The sequence below is a fragment of the Oncorhynchus clarkii genome, chromosome 28, assembly GCF_045791955.1.
Source record: "Oncorhynchus clarkii lewisi isolate Uvic-CL-2024 chromosome 28, UVic_Ocla_1.0, whole genome shotgun sequence".
NCBI lineage: Eukaryota > Metazoa > Chordata > Actinopteri > Salmoniformes > Salmonidae > Oncorhynchus > Oncorhynchus clarkii.
The window spans coordinates 15,062,991-15,089,070 of NC_092174.1; the positions used below are offsets into that span (position 1 = coordinate 15,062,991).

Below are 26,080 nucleotides of genomic sequence, written 5' to 3' on the forward strand. Positions count from 1 at the left end.
CGCCCTCAATGTCACGCTCCACACATCCGTCTCCCGGGGAACTGGGTGGTGTGAGAGCATGTGACACTTTTAAATCCCCTCAGGTGGAGAGAAGGACATCTGCCCCCCCTCCATTCCCCTCCTCTTTTCTCTCCTTCCCCCCTACCAACCGGTGTCTCCAGCACAGGTTACCGCGATCAATCACGCTGCCGTGACGGTCAGGCTCTGGGTCGTCACGGCGACCGCAGATGGCTCTTTATCTGCAAGGAGCAGAGCCCCCGCCACCATGGAGACCAAAGCAGGAAGTGACACATCCAGTGGGCTGAATGAGGGTTCATCCGGCAGGTCTGCACTGTCAACAAACAGCCGTCTGGACTGATTGGGACTGCAGCCTGCAGCAGTGTCTGGTGAGAGGTGGGCCTCTGGGCAGCTCTAGGCCTCGAATAGCTATTTAGCCTGCCAAAAGACTGGACTGAACAGATCAGTGTTGGGTAGTAGTGAACTACATGTATTTTAACTAGTACTTTAACTACATTTTGAAATAGCTTGGTGCTAGTTAAACTCAATTCAAATATCGGTAGTGTTTTCAGTAGTTAATTACTTGTTTGCCAAGTAGCGATGTAGCTAACTACTGGAATTAATGGAACACACTACTTTTTTGCTAAAATTAAGTATGGGTGAAGTAGGCAATAATTTATTTTTCACCATCCGACCTGCCTAATTCTCACTGCCTTTTTCTCACCCATTCTGACTCCAGAGTGATCTGTACTTGCAATTTTCCACAAAGTAGTTTTGATGTAGTGAATTACTTTTTCAAAGTAACTTTAGTTTAGTAAACTATATATTTGTAAAGTGTAGCATAACTTCTTCCAGTGTGAAGTAATTGGTAGCTTGGTAAACTATATATTCAGAGTAGCTTCCCCAACAGTGGCAGATCTAGTCCTGGGGTATCTATTTTATTTTGTCTAGATGGGCTGGCTGGATCTAGTCCTGGAATGTCTACAGGTCTATCAGGCAGAAAGGTATATACAGTGTCTTCATGAAGTACATTTTGTTGTGTTACAGGTTGAATTTAAAATGGATAAAAATTACATTGTGTGCCACTGATCTACATACAATTCCATACAATGTAAAAGTGGAATAATTGTTTTAGAAATGTTTACAAATTAATACAAACCAAAAAGTAGAAATTTCTTGAGTCTAAGTATTCAACCCTTTTGTTATGACAAGCCTAAATACGTTCAGGAGTAAAAATGTGCTTAGTAAGTCACATAAGTTGTATGGACTCACTCTGTGTGCAATAATAGTGTTTAAAATGATTTTTAAATGACTACCTCATCTCTGTACCCCACACATACAATTAACTGTAAGGTTCCTCAGTCGAGCAGTGCATTTCAAGCACAGATTCAACCACAAAGACCAGGGAGGTTTTCCAATGGTTCGCAAAGGGAGGCAGCTGGGTAAAAATTAAAGAAGCAGACATTGAATATCCCTTTGAGCGTGGTGCAGTTATTAATAACATTTTGGATGGTGTATCAATTCACCTAGTCACTAGAAAAATACAGGTGCCCTTCCTCTCAGTTGTGGGAGAGGAAGGAAACCACTCAGGGATTTCACCATGAGGTCAATGGTGATTTTAAAGCAGTTACAGAGTTTCATTAAGCACACCTTCCTAATATTGAGTTGAACCCTCCCCTTTTCCCACAGAACAGCCTCAATTCATTGGGGCATGTACTCTACAAGGTGTCAAAAGTGTTCCACAGGGATGCTGGCCCATGTTGACTCCAATGCTTCCCACAGTTGTGTCAAGCTGGCTGGAGGTCCTTTGGGTGGTGGACCATTCTTGATACACACGGGAAATTGTTGAGCATGAAGAAGTTCTTGACACAAACCGGTGTGCCTACTACCATACCCTGTTCAAAGGCATTTACATTTTTTCTCTTGCCCATTCACCCTCTGACTGGCGCACACACACAATCCATGTCTCAATTGTTTCAATGCTTGAAAATCCTACTTTATTTAATTTTCTACCTCGTTTTCTCCACAATTTTGTGATATCCAATTGGTAGTTACAGTCTTGTCCCATCACTGCAATGATGGAACAACTCCAAAACACAATCCTGCCAAGCCGCACTTCTTCTTGACACACTGCTCACTAAACCTGGAAGTCAGCCGCACAATTGTGTCGGAGGAAACACCATACAGCTTGCAACCAAAGTCAGCTTGCAGGCGCCCGGCCCGCCATAAGGACATTTCTTGAGTCTAACTATTCAACCCTTTTGTTATGACAAGCCTAAATACGTTCAGGAGTAAAGGGTGATGGGACAAGGAAATCCTGGCCGACCAAACCCTCTCCTAACATGGGCGACGCTGGGCCAATTGTGCGCCGCCTCATGGGTCTCCCTGTCCGGCTGTGCGGTGCAGTGCCTTAGACCACTGCACCACTCGGGAGGCTAAAAAGCCTACTTTAACCTGTCTTCTCCCCTTCATCTACACTGATTGAAGTGAATTGAACAAGAGACATCAATAAGGGATCATAGCTTTCACCTGGAGTCACCTGGTCAGTCTGTCATGGAAAGAGCAAGTATTCTTTGTATACTGAGTATAGTTACTCCACAATACTAACATAAAGGACAGAGTGAAAAGAAGGAATTCTGCACAGAATAAAAAATATTCCAAAACATGCATCATGTTTGCAATAAGGCACTAAAGTAATACTGCATAAAATGTGACAAAAAAAACAACTTTTTGTCCTGCATGAAAAGCGTTATGTTTGGGGCAAATCCAACACATCACTGAGTACCACTCTTCATACACTGCTCAAAACAATTAAGGGAACACTAAAATAACACATCCTAGATCTGAATGAATGAAATATTCTTATTAAATACTTTTTTCTTTACATAGTTGAATGTGCTGAATCACAAAATCACAAAAAAATTATCAATGGAAATCAAATTTATCAACCCATGGAGGTCTGGATTTGGAGTCACACTCAAAATCAAAGTGGAAAACCACACTACAGGCTGATCCAACTTTGATGTAATGTCCTTAAAACAAGTCAAAATGAGGCTCAGTAGTGTGTGTGGCTTCCATGTGCCTGTATGACCTCCCTACAACGCCTGGGCATGCTCCTGATGAGGTGGCGGATGGTCTCCTGAGGGATCTCCTCCCAGGCCTGGACTAAAGCATCCGCCAACTCCTGGACAGTCTGTGGTGGCGTTGGTGGATGGAGCGAGACATGATGTCCCAATTGTGCTCAATTGGATTCAGGTCTGGGGAACGGGCGGGCCAGTCCATAGCATCAATGCCTTCCTCTTGCAGGAACTGCTGACACACTCCAGCCACATGAGGTCTAGCATTGCCTTGCAGTAGGAGGAACCCAGGGCCAACGGCACCAGCATATGGTCTCACAAGGGGTCTGAGGATCTCATCTCGGTACCTAATGGCAGTCAGGCTACTTCTGGCGAGCACATGGAGGGCTGTGCGGCCCCCCAAAGAAATGCCACCCCACACCATGACTGACCCACCGCCAAACCGGTCATGCTGGAGGATGTTGCAGGCAGCAGAACGTTCTCCACGGCGTCTCCAGACTGTCACATCTGTCACATGTGCTCAGTGTGAACCTGCTTTCATCTGTGAAGAGCACAGGGCGCCAGTGGCGAATTTGCCAATCTTGGTGTTCTCTGGCAAATGCCAAACGTCCTGCACGGTGTTGGGCTGTAAGCACAACCCCCACCTGTGGATGTCGGACCCTCATACCACCCTTATGGAGTCTGTTTCTGATCGTTTGAGCAGACACATGCACATTTGTGGCCTGCTGGAGGTAATTTTGCAGGGCTCTGGCAGTGCTCCTCCTTGCACAAAGGCGGAGGTAGCGGTCCTGCTGCTGGGTTGTTGCCCTCCTACGGCCTCCTCCACGTCTCCTGATGTACTGGCCTGTCTCCTGGTAGCGCCTCCATGCTCTGGACACTACGCTGACAGACACAGCTAACCTTCTTGCCACATCTCGCATTGATGTGCCATCCTGGATGAGCTGCACTACCTGAGCCACTTACGTGGGTTGTAGACTCCATCTCATGCTACCACTAGAGTGAAAGCACCGCCAGCATTCAAAAGTGACCAAAACATCAGCCAGGAAGCATAGGAACTGAGAAGTGGTCTGTGGTCCACACCTGCAGAACCACTCCTTTATTGGGGGTGTCTTGCTAAATGCCTGTAATTTCCACCTGTTGTCTATTCCATTTGCACAACAGCATGTGAAATTTATTGTCAATCAGTGTTGCTTCCTAAGTGGACAGTTTGATTTCACTGAAGTGTGATTGACTTGGAGTTACATTGTGTTGTTTAAGTGTTCCCTTTATTTTTTTGAGCAGTGTATTTTCAAGCATAGTGGTGGCTGCATCATGTTATGGGTAAGCACAGGCTAAGCACAGGCAAAATCCTAGAGGAAAAACTTAGTTCGGTGTGCTTTCCAACAGACACTAGGAGACAAATTCACCTCTTAGCAGGGCAATTACCTAAAACACAAGGCCAAATATACGCTGGAGTTGCTTACCAAGAAGACATTGAATGTTCCTGAGTTGCTTACTTAAAGTTTTACTTAAATCGTCTTGAAAATCTATGGTAAGTCTTAAAAATGGCTGTCTAGCAATTATCAACCAACTTGACAGAGCTAGACATTTTGTTGAATAATGGGCACATATTGTATAATCCCGGTGTGCAAAGCTCTTAAAGACTTACCCAGAAATTCACTACCAAATGTGATTCTAACATGTTGATTCAGGGGTTTGAATACTTATCTAATCAAGATATAGTGTTTGTTTTCCATTAGAATTTTAACAAATTGTTCTTCCATTTTGACATTACAGAGTATTTGGTGTAGATTGTTTACAAAACAATGACTATTAAAATCAAGTTGAATCCCACCTTGCAGCACAACAAAATGTGGAAAAAGTCAAGGGGTGTAAATACTCTGTGAAGGCACTGTTATACTGGTATCTTACCTAGGCTAGGGACAAGGCTAATGCCCTAGTACATTCTCCAGTCATTTGAAATAGTCTGAAAAACATGCAGACCAATGGAAAGGTGCAGATGTAGGCCCTCATGGTATCCAGACGTGTAGCAGTCAGACCTGTTGAGGCGACTGACAATATCGCCTCTTTAAGGATGCAAGCATACCCAAATGAACTCACAATTAGGATTAGTCTCAGACCAGCAAGCCAGCCTTCAAATCAAAGTTGATTTGTCGCATACAGAGATTGGCAATGTTAAACTGACCCTGTATTTAGCTTACTTACTTCTTGTGTTCTTATTTTTGTTTCTTGTGTTTTTGTTCTACCTTGTTATTTTTAGTACTACATTGATATTGATGACTGCATTGTTGTGTTTAGAGTTTGCAAGAAAAGCACTGCACTTGTACACGTGACATTAAAACTTAAAATACCTGAAATAAGGCACTTTGCTTGAATCTCGCTCCAGCATTGCAGTAAACGTCTAACAGTATAGACATTTCAGAACGAGCAATATTGGAAAGTTTGGGGTCACTTAGAAATGTCCTTGTTTTTGAAAGAAATTCACCTTTTTTGTCCATTTAAATAACATCAAATTGATCCGAAATACAGTGTAGACATTGTTAATGTTGTAAATGACTATTGTAGCTGGAAACGGCTGATTTTTAATTAAATATCTACATAGGCGTACAGAGGCCCATTATCAGCAACCATCACTCCTGTGTTCCAATGGCATGTTGTGTTAGCTAATCCAAGTTTAACATTTTAAACGGCTAATTGATCATTAGAAAGCCCTTTTGCAACTGTTGTGCTGATTAAAGAAGCAATAAATCTGGCCGCCTTTAGACTAGTTGAGTATCTGGAGCATCAGCATTTGATTACAGGCTCAAAATGGCCAGAAACAAATAACTTTCTTCTGAAACTCATCAGTCTATTCTTGTTCTGAGAAATGAAGGCTATTCCATGCGAGAAATTGTCAAGAAACTGAAGATCTCGTACAACGCTGTGTACTACACAGAACAGCAAAAACTGTCTCTAACCAGAACAGAAAGAGTGGGAAGCCCCGATGCACAACTGAGCAAGAGGACAAGTCCATTAGTGTCTAGTTTGAGAAACAGACAACTCACAAATCCTCAACCGGCAGCTTCATTAAATAGTACCTGCAAAACACCAGTCTCAATGTCAACAGTGAAGAGGTGACTCCGGGATGCTGGCCTTCTAGGCAGAGTTCCTTGTCCAGTGTCTGTGTTCTTTTGCCCATCTTAATCTTTTATTTTTATTGGCCAGTCTGAGATTTGGATTTGTTCTTAACTGACTTGCGTAGTTAAATTTAAAAAATGGAGGGTAATATTGAATGATATGAGAAGTACTGAAGTCCAGCTGTTATGATTGTTTTTATCTCAATATCAAATAATTTCCAGGTAACAATTAGGTACCTTACTGTAATAGTTTTCCATAAAAAAGGACAAAAGTAACAAAAATAGCTTTTTAGCAAAATACTATTTATCTCTGGGAGTGGTCTGAGTGGGTAGGGTAAAGGCACCAAAGCGATGGAGGGGCTAATGGGAAGGATATGTATTCTTAAAACTAGCTGTTGTTATTATTGGAACTCTTAGTTATTGGTCTATTAACATATCGCTTGGTGATGTCACCAGGCAAGCCAAAACTCCATACATCTGAAACCTGTTGAGGTCCTGTGTAGTTTGTATTGTCAACCAGCAACTATCAGGAAATAACCCTGATCACATTTTTTCACCCTTCTACAGTGTTAGTTTCATCAGCTGTAGTACAATATATTAAATACAGAGGAAACTTAATTTTGACTGCACTGGGCCTTAAAATGAAATAACAGATTTGATTTTACAACGCTATCTGCACTATTTAATCTGTCATTATTTCTCAATATCTTTATATAAAAACATCTAAGTACTGAATAATTACAATTTTTTTCCTGGTCAAGTGTCCCTGTCTAACACTGAATGCTTCCCCGACACAATGCATGCTGGGAAATCACGGGAGTCCTATGGATTTCACGACCCACTTCATCGAGAGCGCACGATTATGAGAGACGTCTATCAGGGGAAAACCAGTCACCCATCCATCCGCTTGAGTAAACACACAGGGTCTCCAACTCCCCACCATACAGGCTGCTCTCCGCCACACACACACAGCCACACACACACACACACACACACAGTCTGCCCCTCCTGTCAGTTTGGGTCACATCAGCAGGTCCATTGGGAGAGCTGCCATTTATGACTGCCCGAGTTAGCAGACCGACAGCCCCCAGTCTCTGGAAGCGCTGTAGTGTCTCCCACTAGCCCTACCCCTCCTCTCTCCTGTGCCTCCACCCCACTGGCCCTAGACCCCACCAGCCAACATATGCTTCCAATGGCCCAGTTGGTTGGGGCAGTGTTTTGTGCACAAATCATAGATTTGATTCCTGCATGAGCCACACATACAGAATAAAAAAAAAGGTTGAAAGCATTATCGGAACGACTATTTTATATAAGGCATGAGTTCGAACACTCCAGTAAGAATCCAAGTTGGTTACCCTTAGGACTCTCAATGACTGGTCAAATTCTAAAATGGCCTAACCACATCCGTTGGCTTCTTCACGGCCATAAAGATACACCTAATTAGGGTTGTATCAGATTGCTTTCACCTATAAATACCTTTCTGATCACAGTCAGAGGTGAGCTGGCATGCAGCCAAGGTAGACATCTCAGCAGGGGCCCCTCTTCTTCCCTCCTGAAGGGTAGGTTGGTGTGATTGCTCTAGTTTTCAGCCAAATTATTATGCTTATTGCGCAATGAAATATTTCTAAAATGTGATTAATTGTAGTGGATTTTATTGAATTGTTAGTAGATATCACATTTGGCAAAAATATGTCCATCTGCACTTAAAAAGCCTTTATTTTCCTATTCTGGGGGTAATAACTTCACCACCATGAATCAACCAAGGTCATTTAACACTCAAAATAGACATGTACATTTAACATCCAATTAAAAAAAACAAAAAAAAAACTGGTCAACAAGCACTCCGGGTTTGGTTTCCTAGGCGAATATCATGATTCACTTTTATTAAAAGCATCATAACTACAGTTCATCATACATGATGTAAAAAAGAAAAAAAAAGAAAAAAAAAGACAAAAGAAAACATTTACAACTTATGTCTGTAAACTTCAAGGCTAGTTAGAATTGAGGTAATGCATTTCAGCTTGGTGGCTAAAAGTAACAAAAAGCCCATTCAATAGTTCTAATAAAGGTACCTGATTATTTTACTCTTACACCAGTGCATCAACAGGGATAGTGTGAGACAAATTGATTGCAGTACTTTTTCATGTCATCGTTTATATGCGATTTAGTTTCTCTTTTTCACCGACACTTGTGGTTGTGTTTTAATGGGAGAGCGATGTTTGAGACATTCAAAAGCTGCCTTAGGTTATTGCTGTCTCCTTCCGCATTGTGGAAGAGAGGTCTCTCCCCTGCTTGGCTTTGTCAGTGTGTCAGACTAAAAACAGTCAGGAGAGTCAGGGCCATCAGTGTGTGAGACTGGAAAACAGTTTTTATAACGAGTGTGACTTGGAAGAGTCAGACAATATGGGTGTTAGTAGTAGTAGTAGTAGGCGGCAGAAAACTGGAACTGGGAAGAGTTTGACTGAGAAGGGTAACGGGGTCGTTTCATAGACTGGGAGAGGAACGGTGGGTGAGGGTAAGACCGTCCGATTGAGACGGGGAAGAGTCAGAGATTAGATTGTTAGTGTGTAAGATTACAGGAAGAAACAGTCAGGTGTGTGTAGACTTGTGTGGGAGATCATCAGTGTGAGAGACTGGGAACAGTCAGATTATTAGGCCATCTGATAGGTGAGGACTTCATCCTGCTCTTCAAGGCAGAACAGTAAAACAGCAAAAAAAAACAAGATCCTTTTCATCAGCAGCATATAGACGCTTAATGCCGTTAAATTGTACGCCAATGGAGAGTTACGAGATGCTACTTAATTTCACAATATCAAGAGAGTAAAAAAAAATCAAAAAAATACAGAAACAGAAAAGCAGCATAGCACTATTGGAACGATTCATTCCTATAATAATATTTCGGAGGAAATGTTCCATCTCATCTAGTATGCACTGTTCAGAGAGCACAAAGACCAAAAATAACACCCTTTTGACATCTGCAAAACTCTAGTTCAGTTTGCTTTTTCCCTGACTACGCTATTAACGCTACAGTGAGAGCCTTTTAGTTAAGTATACTCTCCCTGATTTTCATTTTTACCTGTAAAAGAAACAAAGACAAATAAAACAAAAAAACTAATTTGGATATCAAGTTGGTGTGTAAACGTGTCATGAGAGCACTGGGGGGGGGGGGGGGGGGGGGGTCAAAGGCCAGTTTAGTTTCAGTCACTCTTCTCAGGGGCATCCTCTCCTTCCTCCTCATCCTCGGCCGCTAGGTCTTGTGGCGAGTCAGCTTCCTCAGCCAATGCGGAGGCCTCGTCTTCTAGGGCAGACGACTCGGCCGTCTTCTCCAGGCTCTCTGCTGAGTCACTGTCGTCGGCTGTCTCTGGGTCTGCGGTAGATGCGGCAGGGCGGTCCGGGGCGGGGCCAGCCTGGCCGGGCTCCTTCTCCTGGCCCTGAGCTCCAGAAGCAGCCCCCATGGCTCCAGCCATAGCGTTCTGCAGGTCAGCCAGGGTGGTGGGGGGAAAGCCAGGCATAGTGAGACCTCCCAGGCCAGGGGGCAGGAACATGTAGGGGGAAAAGAGCCCAGGGGCCATGGTGGACAGCAGGAAGGGGTTGAAGGCAAGGGAGCTGGCCGACATTCCGGAGGCGGCCATTGCGGCAGCGGCTGCGTTCAGAGCCGCGGCGTCCCTGTTAGCCTCACTCGACTCCGCCTCCAACCCAGTGTCCTTCTCCTTGTCCTCATCCCCCTCTTCTCCGCCCTCCCCGTCGTCTCTCTTTGACGTCTCGTCCGAATCGCCCTCGTCATTGGTGCCGTTGGAGGCTGTAGCGGGCGTGGCTGCAGCCGAGGCAGCTGCCAGGTTATTTCCGAACAGGCCTCCCAGGCCAAACATGTTTGGCAGGCCGCCCATACCAGCCATACCAGGTAGCATGAGAGGCAGCATGGCTGAGGCGTGTTTAGAGTCAGACCCCCCCATGCCGGGGAAGCCCATGAGCTGTAGCTGAAGACTCTGGAAGCTCTGTAGGCCCTGCAGGCTGGTGAGGTCCATGCCTCCAAACAGGCCATTCATCAGCAGAGGGTTTAGGCCCCCGGATGATGCAGCCTGGGCCTGAGCTGCCGCAGCAGCCGCCGTCGCTTTGGCGATCTCCGATTTGGGGCGTCTCCCCCGACGACGGACGCCCTCCTCGCGCACCACGGGCCCAGTCAGGAGACGGTCGAACATGGCCTCAGGGAGGAAGCCCTGTGGAATAGGGGAAGAGACCGTGGATAGTTAGTCAAACAGCAATTTTGCAATTCGGCATTCATTTCTCCTCAAACATCAGTTTCCAACTGATAAGGTTAAAATCTAAAACAAGTGCTGATTGGAATCATTTGAGGGCTAACCGGGAGAATGACAAGAGACTCACCGATTGCTTGACAATGTCGGTCCAGTCAGGAGCGATGGCAAACTCTGGGTTCTCCAGGAGCCATCGGGGCAGTTCCTTCATGGGCGGCGCCATGGCTCCACCCATCTGGGAAAAAAAGAGGAACAAATTGTTTGACAAGATAGCAATACCTTCAGTTTTGCTATGAAAGGCCAAATTGAAACTGTTGCCAAATGGCGACCAATGCATTTGTGACAAAGCTAATTTGTACTGTACTGAAAAGAACCCCTACCTTTCTGCCGTTTCTCCGGTTGACCACGGGAACCCTCTCTTCTCCGGTGAGAGTGTTGATGTCGATCTTGTTGGGGTTTCGGCAGCGGTGCCGCTTCTGCTTGGGTTTGGGGAACTGGGAGGAGAGGAGCAATTCCTCACTCTTCTACAGAGAGACAGACAGTAGTGTGGACAGGGATTAGGAATCACAACAGGACCAGACATGAAATTCTTGAATACTTCATGATAGACACTATAACCGTTACGAATTAGAATAGCTAAATGTTATATTCTGTAACCATATTTTAAATCACTGAAGGGGATGGTGTAAGATCTGATTTAGGAAAGGGAACAGGGGGTTGAAGGTAGGGGATATGCTCATATTCCACACTGATGGGATAGTTCTACTGTATAGGGACATCTGGTAAACAACTAGACTGTATTCCAGTTTATTGAAGTACATACTGGTGTGTATGCAGTAGGCATGTCCATTGTGTACGTGGGGTGCTGTCTGAGCCAGTCCCTCAGGTCCTTGTCAGAGGGGGTACCAGGGTCCCCGTCCTCCATAGCGCTGACAGAGGGGACGCGGGCGGAGGCGCTGGGACTGGGAATGTTGTGGCGGTAGGAGCGCGGGGGCATCTGCACCCCCTCCACTGACGCTTTGGTCCCCTCGGAATCCTCCTATAGAGGGGGACGGGGGACGGGGTGAAGACCGGGAAAGGTTAACTCAACATTCATTACCATGTCAAGTTGAGCTATTCAAATTGTATCTAAAATGTTTGATTTTGTATGAAATTTGATCAAAGTCCTGTCAAACTTGTATTTAAATGTACGTTAGTCTAATTGAGATATCCCAGTCAAACTCGTGTTCATTTGACAATTTCTAAAACTGAATTCAGACTTTTTCCCGTTGAACCTGTTTTCTATCAGGTTCCTTATAACCATTTATTAAAAGGTCCAATGCTGTCCGAAACATGATTTCCTGTGTTTTAAATACATTTTCGCACTAAGGTTGGAATAATACTGAAATTGTTGAAAATTATGATAATGCCCTTTAAGTGTAAGACAACATTTCCCAAACGTGGTCCTGGGGACCACAAAGGGTGCACATTTTGGTTTTTGTTCTAGCACTACACAACAGATTCAAAAGAATCAAAGCTAGATGATTAGTCGAGTCAGCTGTGTAGTTCTAGGAAAAAAAAGGGGGATCCCGAGAACAGAGTTTGGGAAGCTCGGTAAGAGCTGCTTGAGTGGAGCTGAAGGGAGGGACTAAAAATAAAATCACTAACGTAAAATATACTGTGTCCGTAAAATGTATATAGGTTCAGAACGTTTGTGAAACGCAACAGTTGAAAAATATATGGCAAATAGAAATCAAAACTGGATGGTCTTCAGATAGATGGGAGGGGTTGAGGGTAACTGAAGGTGGGACTAAAAACAAACAAAAAGATGACCATTGTAAAATGTATATAAGCTGGAAGTAGAAGCCTAAGTGTTGCTGTCCATTAGTTTACTGCAATTAACACATGTGGAATCATGCATTAACCAAAAACATGTTAAACATATGAGATTCCTCTAAGTAAACCACCCTTTGACTTGATGACAGCTTTGCACACTCTTGGCATTCTCTCAACCAGCTTCATGAGGTTGTCACATGGAACGCATTTCAATTAACAGGTGTGCCTTGTTAAAAGTTAATTTGTGGAATTTTTCCTTCTTAATGCCTTTGGAGACAATCAGTTGTGTTGTGACAAGGTACGGGTGGTATACAGACGATAACCCTATTTGGTAAAAGACCAATTCCATAGTATGGCAAGAACAGCTCAAACAAGGAAAGATAAAACAGTCCATTACTTTAAGACATGGTCAGCCAATCAGGAAAATATCAAGAACGATGAAAGTTTCTTCAAGTGCAGTCTCAAAAACCATCAAGTGCTATGATGAAACTGGCTCGCATGAGTACCGCCACAGGAAAGGAAGCCCCAGAGTAAACTGAGGAAATCAGCAATTAACTGCACTTCAGATAACTGCTTCACAGAGTTCAAGTAACAGACATTTCAACATCAAATTGGTCAAATTGCTGCAAAGAAACCACTAAAGGACACCAATAAGAAGACTTGCTTGGGCCAAGAAACACAAGCAATGGACATTAAACCGGTGGACATCTGTAATTTGGTCTGATGAGTCCAAATTTGAGATTATTGGTTCCAAACTCAGTGTCTTTGAGACAGTAGTTGAACAGGTGATCGCCGCATGTGTGGTTCCGACCGTTAAGCATGGAAGAGGTGGTGTGATGGTACTTTACTGGTGACACTTATTTAGAATTCAAGGCACACTTAACCAGCAAGGCTACCACAGCATTCTGCAGCAATATGCCATCTTATCTGGTTTTCACTTAGTGGGACTATCATTTGTTTTTCAACAGGACAATGAACCAACACAACGCCAGGCTGTGTAAGAGCTATTTGACCAAGAAGGAGAGTGATGGAGTGCTGCATCAGATGACCTGGCCTCCACAATCACCCGACCTCAAGCCAATTGAGATGGTTTGGGATGATTTGGACTGCAAAGTGAAGGAAAAGCAGCCAACAAGTGCTCAGCATATGTGGGAACTCCTTCAAGACTGTTGGAAAAGCATTCCAGGTGAAGCTGGTTGAGAGAATGCCAAGAGTGTGAAAAGCTGTCAAGGCAAAAGGTGACTACTTTGAAGAATCTCAAATATAAAATACAACCAAACACTTTTTTGGTTACTACATGATTCCATGTGTTATTTCATAGTTTTGACATCTTCACTATTATTCTACAATGTAGAAAATAGTCAAAATAAAGAAAAACCCTTGAATGAGTACTGCATATATACATACACATCTCAATTTTTTAAAAAGAGCTGTTTTGGCCGGTAAATTAGTAAGACCAATAACAGTTCAAAACCGCTCTGCCAATAAGAGCTAGTTTTCAGTTCCCCCTTCCAACTCAGAACTCTCTCAGACAGTCCTAGCAAAATTGTTTGTTTCTTTTTGACCATTTTAATTTAACACAATCACAGAACCCATTTGATATTGCAATTTAAAAAACGCTGCATGGACCTTTAATAAATTAATAAAATGTGACTGTTAGTGACCATGCTGTGTACCGTGGCTCCTCTCTTGTTGTTGATAAACAGCAGCTCTAGCCCCTCCACATTTTTCCTGCGGCCTCGTCTCCTCCGGGTGGGCAGGTCAGCATCGGCCAATGAGCCATTGGCCCTATGTCTGGAAGGCGTGGCCGCCTGTAGCAGCTCCATCTGAGCCTTGAGGGTAGCAGAAGGCACCATGCTGCTACTGGAGTAGCCCGCCAGGGACGACGCTGCCTTGTGGTGATGCATGCCCTGGAGCAGAATAAGTCCCAATGATAAGCAATATGGAAACTTAAAGTCAATGTATAGACTAAAATGCAATGCCTGTAACAAAGAGGTTAATTTACATGGCAACTAATATGACCATAGTGCTTTACATACTTGATTCCTTTATATAAATAGATGTGATAAATATTAAAATGCTTTATTTCAGTGGGATCAATTTTACTCATACATATCAGGGAGACCAGAGGGGTATCATACGAAGCAAGCTAGATCTGCTCAGGGTTCTCTAAAGCGAACCAGCTTCAGTTCCCTTCACATTCCAGCTCAGGCTTCATCCGTACTACAATGGTGGGTATTGCTTGTCCGCCTGCCGATAATTCGAGCAGTCTCGTAACTGTGACGCATTTAGATTTGTCAATCATAATCAAGGAAAAGTTCTCTTGCGAATTCAGCAGGGTATGGTATGATGAGAAATATGCTTTTAGAAGTGAGGTCTTTATTTTATTACGTATCATTAACACCCCTAACACCCTAATTATCATTAACACGCTTATCAATGAATGAGCAACCCCCACCACTATCAATAAAATGATTTTACCGAAATAACACTTGTCATATAAAAGTCACTGTCCCTGTATAATACCAAATGCCTTTTGTCATTACTAAATAATGTGATAAATACTTTATTTTTTTTACAATACCAACAAAACATTTGATAATAAAAAAATAAAAAAATCAGTCTTCTTCCTCAAATGAAGAGGATGGCACTATCTTTGTGAGAGGGAGGGAATCCGTATTTAATTGGTCCTCAACTCACTGCTCAGACACTTCATTCAGGATAAATGAGTTAGTCATGAGTTACCCAGCCCTGGAATAGGTTAGTTCTGTAGGATTCATTGCCATAGAGATTTACCTGACTGAAAGGTGAGCCACATACATTGGTACGACTGGTTATCCTGAGTTGAACTCAAGAGTTGACCAGGGTTACCTCGCTAACTCGTCAAACCTGATCCGTAGGACACCACTCTGACCAAAAAGTGTAATTCAAAAAAATACAATGCAGTTGTAAAAAGTGATAGATATTTCTAAATTTAGAATTAATTCATAACATTCTAAAGACCCTACCTTGGTGAGGTCCATGGCCTGGCTCTGGGACTCAGGTTGGTGAGACTCTCTGAGCTGAGCCACCATATCCATCAGGTTCCTTCGTTTGGCGGCGCGCTCCGCCTCAATCTCCACCTTCCTCCGCCTGCGACGACGCTGCTTTGGCAACGACATGCTCAGAGCATCCTCCTTTACAGAGCGAGAGGGAAATATAGGGTTGAGAATTCAAGGTTTTACTGCTATCCTACAAAGCGCCACATGGGTTTGCACCTTCCCATCTCTCCGATTTGGTTCTGCCGTACATACCTACACGTACGGTCACAAAACGCAGGCCTCCTAATTGTCCCTAGAATTTCTAAGCAAACAGCAGGAGACAGGGCTTTCTCCTATAGCGCTCCATTTTTATGGAATGGTCTGCCTATCCATGTGAGAGACGCAGACTCGGTCTCAACCTTTAAGTCTTTATTGAAGACTCATCTCTTCAATAGGTCCTATGATTGAGTGTAGTCTGGCCCAGGGGTGACAAGGTGAAAGACAAGGCACTGGAGCGACGAACCGCCCTTGATGTCTCTACCTGACCGGCTTCCCCTCCACTGGGATTCTCTGCTTCAGACCCTATTACAGGGGCTGAGTCACTGGCTTACTAGTGCTCTTCCATGCCGTCCTTAGGAGGGGAGCGACACTTGAGTGGGTTGAGTTACAGACGTGATCTTCCTGTCCGGTTTTGCGCCCCCTCGGGCTTGTGTGGAAGAGATATGTGGTTTATACTCAGCCTTGTCTCAGTGTAGTAAATGGGTAGTCTGTTGATATCCCTCTAGTGGTGTAGGGGCTGTGCTTTGGAAAAGTGGGTGGGGTTATATCTTGCCTGGTTGGCCCCGTCTCAGTCACCAGTAGCTATGCTGCATTAGTCTATGTGCCCGGCGGGAGGGCTAGTGTCAGTTTTATATCTGATGTAATTCTCCTGTCTTATCTGGTGTCCTGTGTTAATTTAAGTAGGGTCCCTCTAATTCTCTCTACCCCCTCCTGGAGAACCTGAGTCCTAAGATCATGCCTCCAGACCACCTTGTCTGATGACTCTTTGCTGTCCCCAGTCCACTTGGTCGTGCTGCTGCAACATTTTCAACTGTTCTGCCTGCGGCTAGGACCCCTGACCTGTTCACCGGCTATGAAAAGCCAACTGACATTTACTCCTGAGGTACTGACCTGTTGCACCCTCTACAACCACTGATTATTATTTGACCCCGCGGGTCATCTATGAACAACCTGTCCTTAATGGCCATGTACTCTTATAAATCTCCACCTGGCACAGCCAGAAGAGGACTGGCCACCCCTTGGAACCTGGTTCCTCCAGGTTCCTTCCTAGGGAGTTATTCCTAGCCACTGTGCTTCTACATCTGCATTGCTTGCTGTTTGGGGTTTTAGGCTGGGTTTCTGTTTAGCACTTTACATCTTCTGATGTAAAAAGGGCTTTATAAATACACTGCTCAAAAAAAACAAAGGGAACACTTAAACACAATGTAACTCCAAGTCAATCACACTTCTGTGAAATCAAACTGTCCACTTAGGAAGCAACACTGATTGACAATACATTTCACATGTTGTTGTGCAAATGGAATAGACAACAGGTGGAAATGATAGGCAATTAGCAAGACACCCCCAATAAAGGAGTGGTTCTGCAGGTGGTGACCACTTCTCAGTTCCTATGCTTCCTGGCTGATGTTTTGGTCACTTTTGAATGCTGGCGGTGCTTTCACTCTAGTGGTAGCATGAGACGGAGTCTACAACCCACACAAGTGGCTCAGGTAGTGCAGCTCATCCAGGATGGCACATAAATGTGAGCTGTGGCAAGAAGGTTTGCTGTGTCTGTCAGCGTAGTGTCCAGAGCATGGCGGCACTACCAGGAGACAGGCCAGTACATCAGGAGACGTGGAGGAGGCCGCAGGAGGTTAACAACCCAGCAGCAGGACCGCTACCTCCACCTTTGTGCAAGGAGGAGCACTGCCAGAGCCCTGCAAAATTACCTCCAGCAGGCCACAAATGTGCATGTGTCTGCTCAAACGGTCAGAAACAGACTCCATGAGGGTGGTATGAGGGTCCGACATCCATAGGTGGGGGTTGTGCTTACAGCCCAACACCGTGCAGGACGTTTGGCATTTGCCAGAGAACACCAAGATTGGCAAATTCGCCACTGGCGCCCTGTGCTCTTCACAGATGAAAGCAGGTTCACACTGAGCACGTGACAGATGTGACAGTCTGGAGACGCCGTGGAGAACGTTCTGCTGCCTGCAACATCCTCCAGCATGACCGGTTTGTCGGTGGGTCAGTCATGGTGTGGGGTGGCATTTCTTTGGGGGGGGGCGCACAGCCCTCCATGTGCTCGCCAGAGGTAGCCTGACTGCCATTAGGTACCGAGATGAGATCCTCAGACCCCTTGTGAGACCATATGCTGGTGTGGTTGGCCCTGGGTTCCTCCTACTTCCAACCTCATGTGGCTGGAGTGTGTTAGCAGTTCCTGCAAGAGGAAGGCATTGATGCTATGGACTGGCCCGCCCGTTCCCCAGACCTGAATCCAATTGAGCACATCTGGGACGTCATGTCTCGCTCCATCCACCAACGCCACGTTGCACCACAGACTGTCCAGGAGTTGGCGGATGCTTTAGTCCAGGCCTGGGAGGAGATCCCTCAGGAGACCATCCGCCACCTCATCAGGAGCATGCCCAGGCGTTGTAGGGAGTGTGACTCCAAATCCAGACCTCCATGGGTTGATAAATTTGATTTCCATTGACAATTTGTGTGATTTTGTTGTTAGCACATTCAACTATGTAAAGATAAAAGTATTTAATAAGAATATTTCATTAATTCATTCAGATCTAGGATGTGTTATTTTAGTTCCCTTTATTTTTTTGAGCAGTGTACATTAGATTGAAAATCAATGTAGAAAATTGGGACACTGGTTTGAAAGTAAAATTAAGTTATTGAAGTAAATTATGTAGTAATAAGGGAATATTCATTTTCAGACCTCACCCTATATATCTGTATGAATACATTTCATTTTCCAAGACCAATCTGAGATGCATGTTATGTTAACCGGTATGTACAAACTAAATCTGTTGAGTGGGCGTTTTTAAATAATTATTTTTTTTACTACTTACGTTAACCTGTGGCGAGAGGGTGAGGTCTTCGCTGCCGCTGAAGCTCGTCTGAGCAGCCGCCACCATTGACAGCTCGGCCAGGCCCCGCCTCTGCAGGGGGCTTTCTGACGCCACGGGGCCAGGGTATCCAGGCAACAGGCCCGGGATGTCGAAGAACTGACGACGGTTGGCGGGCCACTTGCCCTTGATGACCGCCTCGCAGATGTTGTCCATGCGGTTGATCATTACGCGATCCTGGAAAGTAAAAATGGCGCACAGAGGAATGGGTTAATACAACTAGAGAAGTACTTTGATGATAGAGTGGGGTCCAACTTGAACAGGGCATATCGCTCCAGTTGTTCTCCATTTTATTTCTTTACGTAAACTGATGTGTTATTTCTTTAATACTGAACTGTTCAAGTACCTTATGTTTATAGTGTGTGCCTAGCAAAAGTATTCATCCCCCTCTGCGTTTTTCATATTTTGTTGCAACCTGTAATTTAAATGTATTTTCATGTAATGGACACACAAAAGTCCAATTTGGTGAAGTGGAAAAAAATAATTGTTTAAAAATATAAAATAAAAAAAACAGAAAAGTGGTGCATACATATGTATTCACCCCCTTTGCTATGAAGCCCCTAAATAAGATATGGTGCAATCAATTACCTTCAGAAGTCCCATAATTTGTTAAATATAGTCCACATGTGCAATCTAAGTTTCACATGATCTGTCACATGATCTGAGTATATATATATACACACACGTTCTGAAAGGCCCCAGAGTCTGCAACACCACTAAGCGAGGGGCACCACCAAGCAAGTGGCACCATGAAGACCAAGGAGCTCTCCAAACAGGTCAGGGACAAAGTTGTGGAGAAGTACAGATCAGAGTTGGGTCATAGAAAAATATCTGAAACTGAACATCCCACAGAGCACTATTAAATCCATTATTAAAAAATGGAAAGAATATGGCACCACAACAAACCTGCCAAAGGAGGGCCACCCACCAAAACTCACAGACCAGGCAAGGAGGGCAGTAATCAGAGAGGCACCAAAGATAACCCTGAAAGAGCTGCAAAACTCCAGAGGAGATAGGAGTATCTGTCCATAGGACCACTAAGCCGTACACTCCACAGAGCTGGGCTTTATGGAAGAGTGGTCAGAAAAAAGCTGTCTGGCACACAGCCAACACCTCACATCACCCCAAGAACACCATCCACACAGTGAAGTATGGTGGTGGCAGCATCATGCTGTGGGGATAATTTTCATCAGCAGGGACTGGGAAACTACAGGAATGATGGATAGTGCTAAATACTTGGAAATTCTTGAAGGGTTAAACTATTTTAGTCTTCCAGAGAATTGAGACTGGGACAGAGGTTCACCTTTCAGCAAGGCAATGACCCTAAGCATACTGCTAAAGCAACACTTGAGTGGTTTAAGGTGAAACATTTAAATGTCTTGGAATGGCCTAGTCAAAGCCCAGACCTCAATCCAATTGAGAATCTGTGGTATGACTTGATCGCGTAATGATCAACCGCATGGACAACATCTGCGAGGCGGTCATCAAGGGCAAGTGGCCCGCCAACCGTCGTCAGTTCTTCGACATCCCGGGCCTGTTGCCTGGATACCCTGGCCCCGTGGCGTCAGAAAGCCCCCTACATAATGTACATCTTATTGTACACCAGCAGAACCTATCCAACTTGAAGGAGCTGGAGCAGTTTTGCCCTGAAGAATGGGCAAAAATACCAGTGGCAAGATGTGCCAAGCTTATAGCGACATACCCCAAGAGACTTACAGCTGTAATTTCTGCATTTCTTATTTGTTTCACAATAAAAATATTTTGCATCTTCAAAGTGGTAGGCATGTTGTGTAAATCAAATGATAGAACCCCCCCAAAATCCATTTTAATTCCAGGGTGTAAGGCAATAAAATAGGAAAAATGCCAAGGGGGGTGAATACTCGCACAAACCACTGTATAGTGTGTGCCTATTATGGGGTATTGTGTGTCGATTGCGGAGAAAAAATATTTATTTAATCAATTTTAGAATAAGGCTGTAACGTAACAAAATGTCGAAAAAGTCAAGTGGTCAGAATGAATACTTTCCAAATGCACTCTACCTTTCATAATATTTCCCTTAAAGTTATTTGCCTACCTAATCTATTGTTGCTTCATTCTTACCTCATTTTCAACATTTGAATTAAATAAGTTTTGTTGTCCTTATCTTCATAATTCTAATGTTATCCTTGAATAATATATGACTAGATTCAGAAGGCTTTCACTTCTCTTCGTGATGATTGAATGTTACGGTCTGAATAATTGCAACAAAAAAAGTCAAGCAAGCTATTCTAGATGAGCTTTTCCTGGGATTCCAAGAGCTAAGAAGTGTTTTTTTAAGTAGAGGCCAGTGGCGCACAGGTGCTTGCGTGTTGCGCAAGAATCAGAAGATTTTTATGCATAACCCAACATTAATTATCTAAGGCTAATACGGCATTGAATTTATTACCTGAAAGAGGTTGGCTACGACATCTAGATTGATATATAGCCCTACATATATATAGCACAAATTTCTATTTTGGATGCAATTTGAATGGAGTCAAAGCAACAATATTCGAGTGATAAACTGTTTTAACTCTTAAAATAAAATAAAAATTGTAATCTTTACAATTAAAAAACAAGCCAGATGGAGATGGGTAACTTCGACGCACATTCAGTCTTTATATTACTGTGGCATAGGTCACAAGAAAAAAAGTTACCATGAGATGAAAGGTCTACATGCATTTTGAACTGCCGCTCCATACTGAGATGAGTCATCATGCAGAGATGCCAGATTTGGACCACACAATTTAACAGTTCCAATTAATGCCATGCTGTTCATATAAATCATTTATTACAATTTACCAGTTTCACAGTTATTTATACCAGTGAAAGGGAGTGGTAACTGGGTTCTTGGTAACCGAGTTCTTGTCATTCAACCCTAATCAGGTGTGACCGCTAAATTAAGTTATGACGCCGAAATGGAGTCAAGTCAAGACACTGGTGAGGATGACGAGCACACAGATGAGATTCCCCGAGACTGTTTGACAGTTTGTGCAGAAATTCTTTGGTTGAGCAAACCCAGTTTCATCAGCTGTCAGGGTGGCTTGTCTCAGACGATCCCGCAAGTGAAGAAGCCGGATGTGGAAGTCCTGGGCTGGCATGATTACACGTGGTCTTGGGTTGAGAGGCCAGGTGTATGTACTGCCAAATTCTCTAAAATGACGTTGGAGGCAGCTTATGGTAGAGAAAGGAACATTAATTTCTCTGGCAACAGTGCTGATTGAGATTCCTGCAGCCAGCAGGCCAATTACACACTCCCTCTCAACTTGCGACATCTGTGACAGTGTGTTTTGTTACAAAACTGCACATTTTATAGTGGCCTTTTGTCCCCAGCACAAGGTGCACCTGTGTATTGGTCATGCTGTTTAATCAGCTTTTTGATATGCTACACCTGTCAGGTGGATGGATTATCTTAGCAAAGGAGAAAATGCTCACTAACAGGAATGTAAACAAATTTGTGCACAACATTTTAGAGGAATAAGCTTTTTGTGAGTATAGAACATTTCTGGGATATTTTATTTCAGCTCGTGAAACATGGGACCAACACTTTACATGTTGCATTTATATAATTATTTGTTCAGTATATATTTCCCCACTAAATGAATATGAGCATGTATCTGTGAATTAATGTACATCTTTGTTCTACAAACCTTTGGCCAGAAAGAGAAGGAGAAGGTTCTTTGGATGGCTGAGGGTTCTCCATCCTCGGGGCAGAACCCATCACGGGTCTCGTCTCTGGCCGTGGTGCTCAGTGAGGCATTGCTCTCCTCGTCAAAGTTCTTCTGCTCAGAGGTGGCACCAACTGAAAAATGACGACAACGCTTGGTCAATTGCAGCCACAAGAGAATCTAGAAATGGCTTCATGTAGTGCTTTCTCAAAATTAGCAACAGCAGTATACGAGAAGGGTCATACAGTGAATCTTCAATTCAACACGAAGCAGCAAGCTTAAATAGACTACATACAGACATATGGTCGTTTCTAAATGCCAGCTAAAGCATTTACTGTGTTGGGGCTGGCTTCAACAGAGTAGTTAGTCATGCACTTGCATGGCCCAACGGTCTATAGTATAGACCTCTACACAGACCCACGGGTGTTGCATGAATTCACACCCTAAAATTGAATTTATCCTTGAGAAAAGCTATATTTTTAGCAATGGAGTTGGGAGTAAGACATACCTTCAGCTTGAGACGACTTCTCAGACTTGTCGTCTTCCTCCATCTTCTCCTCATCCTCCTCTTCGAGGCCTTTCTCAGCCACTGGATTGAGAGATTTGGGAGACTTGGCTGGACTCCCTTCTTTCTCCTTCTTGGTTTCCCGTTCTTCCGATGCGTTGGAAGACTCCGGTTTTTCCTGGAATTCTGGATTCTTGTCCTGGTCCCCGACGTCCTCATTGGGAGTGTCTTCTTTCTCAGGTCCGGCCTCCTTGGAAGACTCTCCGTCAGAATCACCGTTGACCTCCATTTTCTCCTCCTTCAGTTCTTGGTCTTCCTCGTCTTTTAGGTCATCTCCCTCCTCCTTAGCCTTCTCGTCCTTCAACTCCTTCTTGGGAGACACAGCCTTCTCTTCCTTCTCTCCCTCCATCTCGTCTTCCTTGCCTTCCTGCTCGTCTGGTTTCTCAGCTTTAGTACATGGAAGGTCGTTGTCACCTTCCTCTTTCACCTCCTTGCTTTCCACATCCTCTTTGACATGAGAGGGTTTCTCAGCAGCAGTCTGCTCAGAGGCAGTAGAGGGAGCTCCATCGCGGGGCGGCTGAGGCGCCCCAGCCGCTCCCCCCTTGGTGAACTTCCTGTGGGCCTCAAGGAAGCCCAAGGCTGGGTCGTTGAGGATGTGGTAGTCGGTGCGGCTCACACCGTGCTTGGAGGCGCCCAGGAGGAGGTCGCGGTCGTGCCTGCCGCAGTCCCACCACTCCGGCAGGTCAGAGCTGGGCTGGCAGAGGCGCAAGCGCTCGCCCAGCAGGGGGTGGGGCAACACCTGCTCGCGGATGCGGCGCAGCAGCTCGATGCGGTAAAGGGTGCGTGATGCCCGTTCCTCCGTGATGGGGTCAATGATCAGGGTGGGGTCTGGGAGCTCTGCCAGAGAGACAGAGGGAGGGGGGGGGGGGGGGGGGGGGTGAGGAGAGAGGAAAATAGTTGTTAATCTAGTCAGTCTTTCCAGGGAATGATCCTTTGCTTTAGCTTAAGTAAATGTAGGTATGGCTGAAGTTGTGTTCAAGAGCTCTCTGTAATTAAATGTGTGAGGGAATTTACCTGTGTCGGTCTTGACCTGCATGCGACACACCCGTTTGCACATGGCCACGAAGGAGAAGTAGTATTTCTCTAGGCTCTCGTCAGTCTTCTTGTCCAGACGGGCGAAGGCCCTAAACTGGGTCCAGTCAAAGCGCTGACGGGCCGTGTCATAGATCACGCCAAACGTGGACACCACGCGGTAAAAGTCGGCTTCCTCACGCCTGGTCCACCTGACGACGAGACACGGAAGGGTTAATCCAACAACCAATGGGATGGAAAGCAATGTATGAGTAGTGTATTGATTAGGAGACTGGAGCATTATGGGTACTGTAGTACATACATCATGTTACAAGTAGCGCTTCTCAAACAAGCACCAAACAATAATACAGGAAGTTGATAGAACTTCAAGAAACTCTTGACTGTACTGCCTTCCATACAGCCGGGTAAGAAACTGAAATTTTTATTATATACATATTGTTTATGGTGTATAATATATCCTAAGAAATCTGAATGGAAGTGTGCCTCGAAAATATCTAATCAACCAATCAAACTATTAATGTTTCTATACCTTTGACGCCTCTCTTTGAAGAAGGCCCCTCCTTCCGCCAGGAGAGCCGTCGCCTCGGGAATGAATGCTCCGCCCTTGGCCATATAAGGACTGCCCTCTGCCATGAAGGCTCCGCCCTCATGCATGTAGGCCCCTCCACCATCTGTGACCATGGAGAGTAGCTGTTCTCGGGGCCGCCGCCGGCGCCGGCCGTCGGGCCGGGCCATGGCCTCCTGGCGGAGCTGCTCACGTTTGTGCGTCCGCTGGTAGGCAGTGATGAGGCGGCGGAGTCTAGCGGTGAGGGCCGAAGCTGCCGGCCAGTACAGACGACCCGCCCCTCTGCTGCCTGCTCCATTCTCACCTGGTTTAGCTGTGAGGGGGAGGAGAAAAGGGTGGAATATTAGGACTAGGACAAAGAAGTTGAGATGGTTATGAAAAGCAATTTTGTTTTCTTTGGGTGCGTACATTGGTGGTTTGATATAAAAATAAATATATTTTGAACTAAGGATTGATGGATGGTGAATCATCAGACAGATTGCTAGTAAATAATACACTGTCAAGCTTTTTATTGAATTTATCCCAAAATTGTGGTCGACATAGTGCTACATCATGTGAAAGCAGAGATGGCCGCTCCACTTACATTCACCACTCTCAACGTCCATAGCTTCCTCTTTGTCATCAAGGGGAGAGTTAGTGAAGTCATCCATCTCATCTTTAAAGGGCATGCGGAGAGGCTTGTACTCTGGGTCCTCATCCTCTCTGTACACACAAAGAACCAGGGATGGAGGGATGAAGAGAGAGAAGAGAAATTAGTTTTAAACTTAAACAGAATCAAACAAAGGAGCAAGGGAAAAAGTGGTAGACAGCCAGGAAGAGAATATTGAGGGAAATTGGAGATGGGAGGTCAGGGAGGGAAAGGAAGATCGAGTGGAGAGAGGGAGACCAAGACAGGTCGAAAAACAAACAAATAGGAGGGAGAGACAGGAAGGAAGATGAGTTGGAGGGTGACGGGGACAGGAGGTTGATAAGAAAAAGAGGAGGAGGAAGAGGGGAAAAGAGGTGGTGGTGAATTTTGGTGGAGTGTCTTACCCCTCCGGACCATCTGCCATCATGTCCGCCCCCCTCTGCTCTGCAGCGATGGCCTTGGCGTCAGGCATGCCCACCCGCTCCAAGAAACACAGTGCAGGGTCGGCGCGCACCGAGTTATACTTCTCATAGCCTGGGATGGAGAGAGGGAGCGAGAGAGCACGATTGAGAAAGAAGGAGAGAGAGGTTGAATTACAGAGTTCTACTTTCCACATCCGGTGAAGAGAGAGGGAGCGGGTGAGAGATGATTTCATTGTGACTGGGAAACGACACGCACCAGGCCTAGAACATAGCAGACGTTGACTGACAATTTACAGTGGAAATACATATACACCTAGGCATTAATCATGATACACAGTAGCATCAATCCTGAAAGACTGAACAAAAAGCAAGAGAAGCCAAATTAAGTTTAAAACAAAAACCATCATTAAGTTCAGAATCACATCCTAAAAACGAACTGCCATCCATATATAGAGATGAAAAAAACAAAAACAGAAGGACAGACTCCAGGGTCCAGATGCAGACAGGGGGCAGTGCCTGTTGGAGCGTGTGTGAGCGCGCGTCTCACTGTGTGTGTGTGTGTTAATGTGTATAAGAAAATCTATGTGTCTAAGTGTGTGTGTGCCTATTTCAGTATGTGTGTGTATTTGCCCAAGTGTGTGTAGCAGAGAGAGAAAAGTGCCCGTTGGAGCTTTCCAAGCAGAACAGATTAGAGCCTGCAGATCCCACTGAGCACGGCGGGTGGGAGG

At 44.8% G+C, this 26,080-nt stretch overlaps 1 protein-coding gene across 1 annotated transcript in view; it reads right to left on the reverse strand.

The window, feature by feature from the left end:
• Positions 1–7,876: 7,876 nt before the first annotated feature.
• Positions 7,877–26,080, reverse strand: part of LOC139386501 (chromodomain helicase DNA binding protein 7) — a 77,488-nt gene continuing 59,284 nt past the window's right edge. The window contains exons 26-38 of the mRNA XM_071132074.1: positions 25,335–25,464; positions 24,886–25,004; positions 24,267–24,615; positions 23,720–23,928; positions 22,649–23,542; positions 22,123–22,274; positions 18,398–18,631; positions 15,267–15,434; positions 13,935–14,168; positions 11,267–11,482; positions 10,824–10,967; positions 10,574–10,678; positions 7,877–10,407 (exon numbers count right to left, since the gene is read on the reverse strand). Coding sequence (XP_070988175.1) covers positions 9,388–10,407; positions 10,574–10,678; positions 10,824–10,967; positions 11,267–11,482; positions 13,935–14,168; positions 15,267–15,434; positions 18,398–18,631; positions 22,123–22,274; positions 22,649–23,542; positions 23,720–23,928; positions 24,267–24,615; positions 24,886–25,004; positions 25,335–25,464 — 3,974 coding nt within the window. The 3' untranslated portion in view covers positions 7,877–9,387. The remainder of the gene's footprint in view (positions 10,408–10,573; positions 10,679–10,823; positions 10,968–11,266; positions 11,483–13,934; positions 14,169–15,266; positions 15,435–18,397; positions 18,632–22,122; positions 22,275–22,648; positions 23,543–23,719; positions 23,929–24,266; positions 24,616–24,885; positions 25,005–25,334; positions 25,465–26,080) is intronic.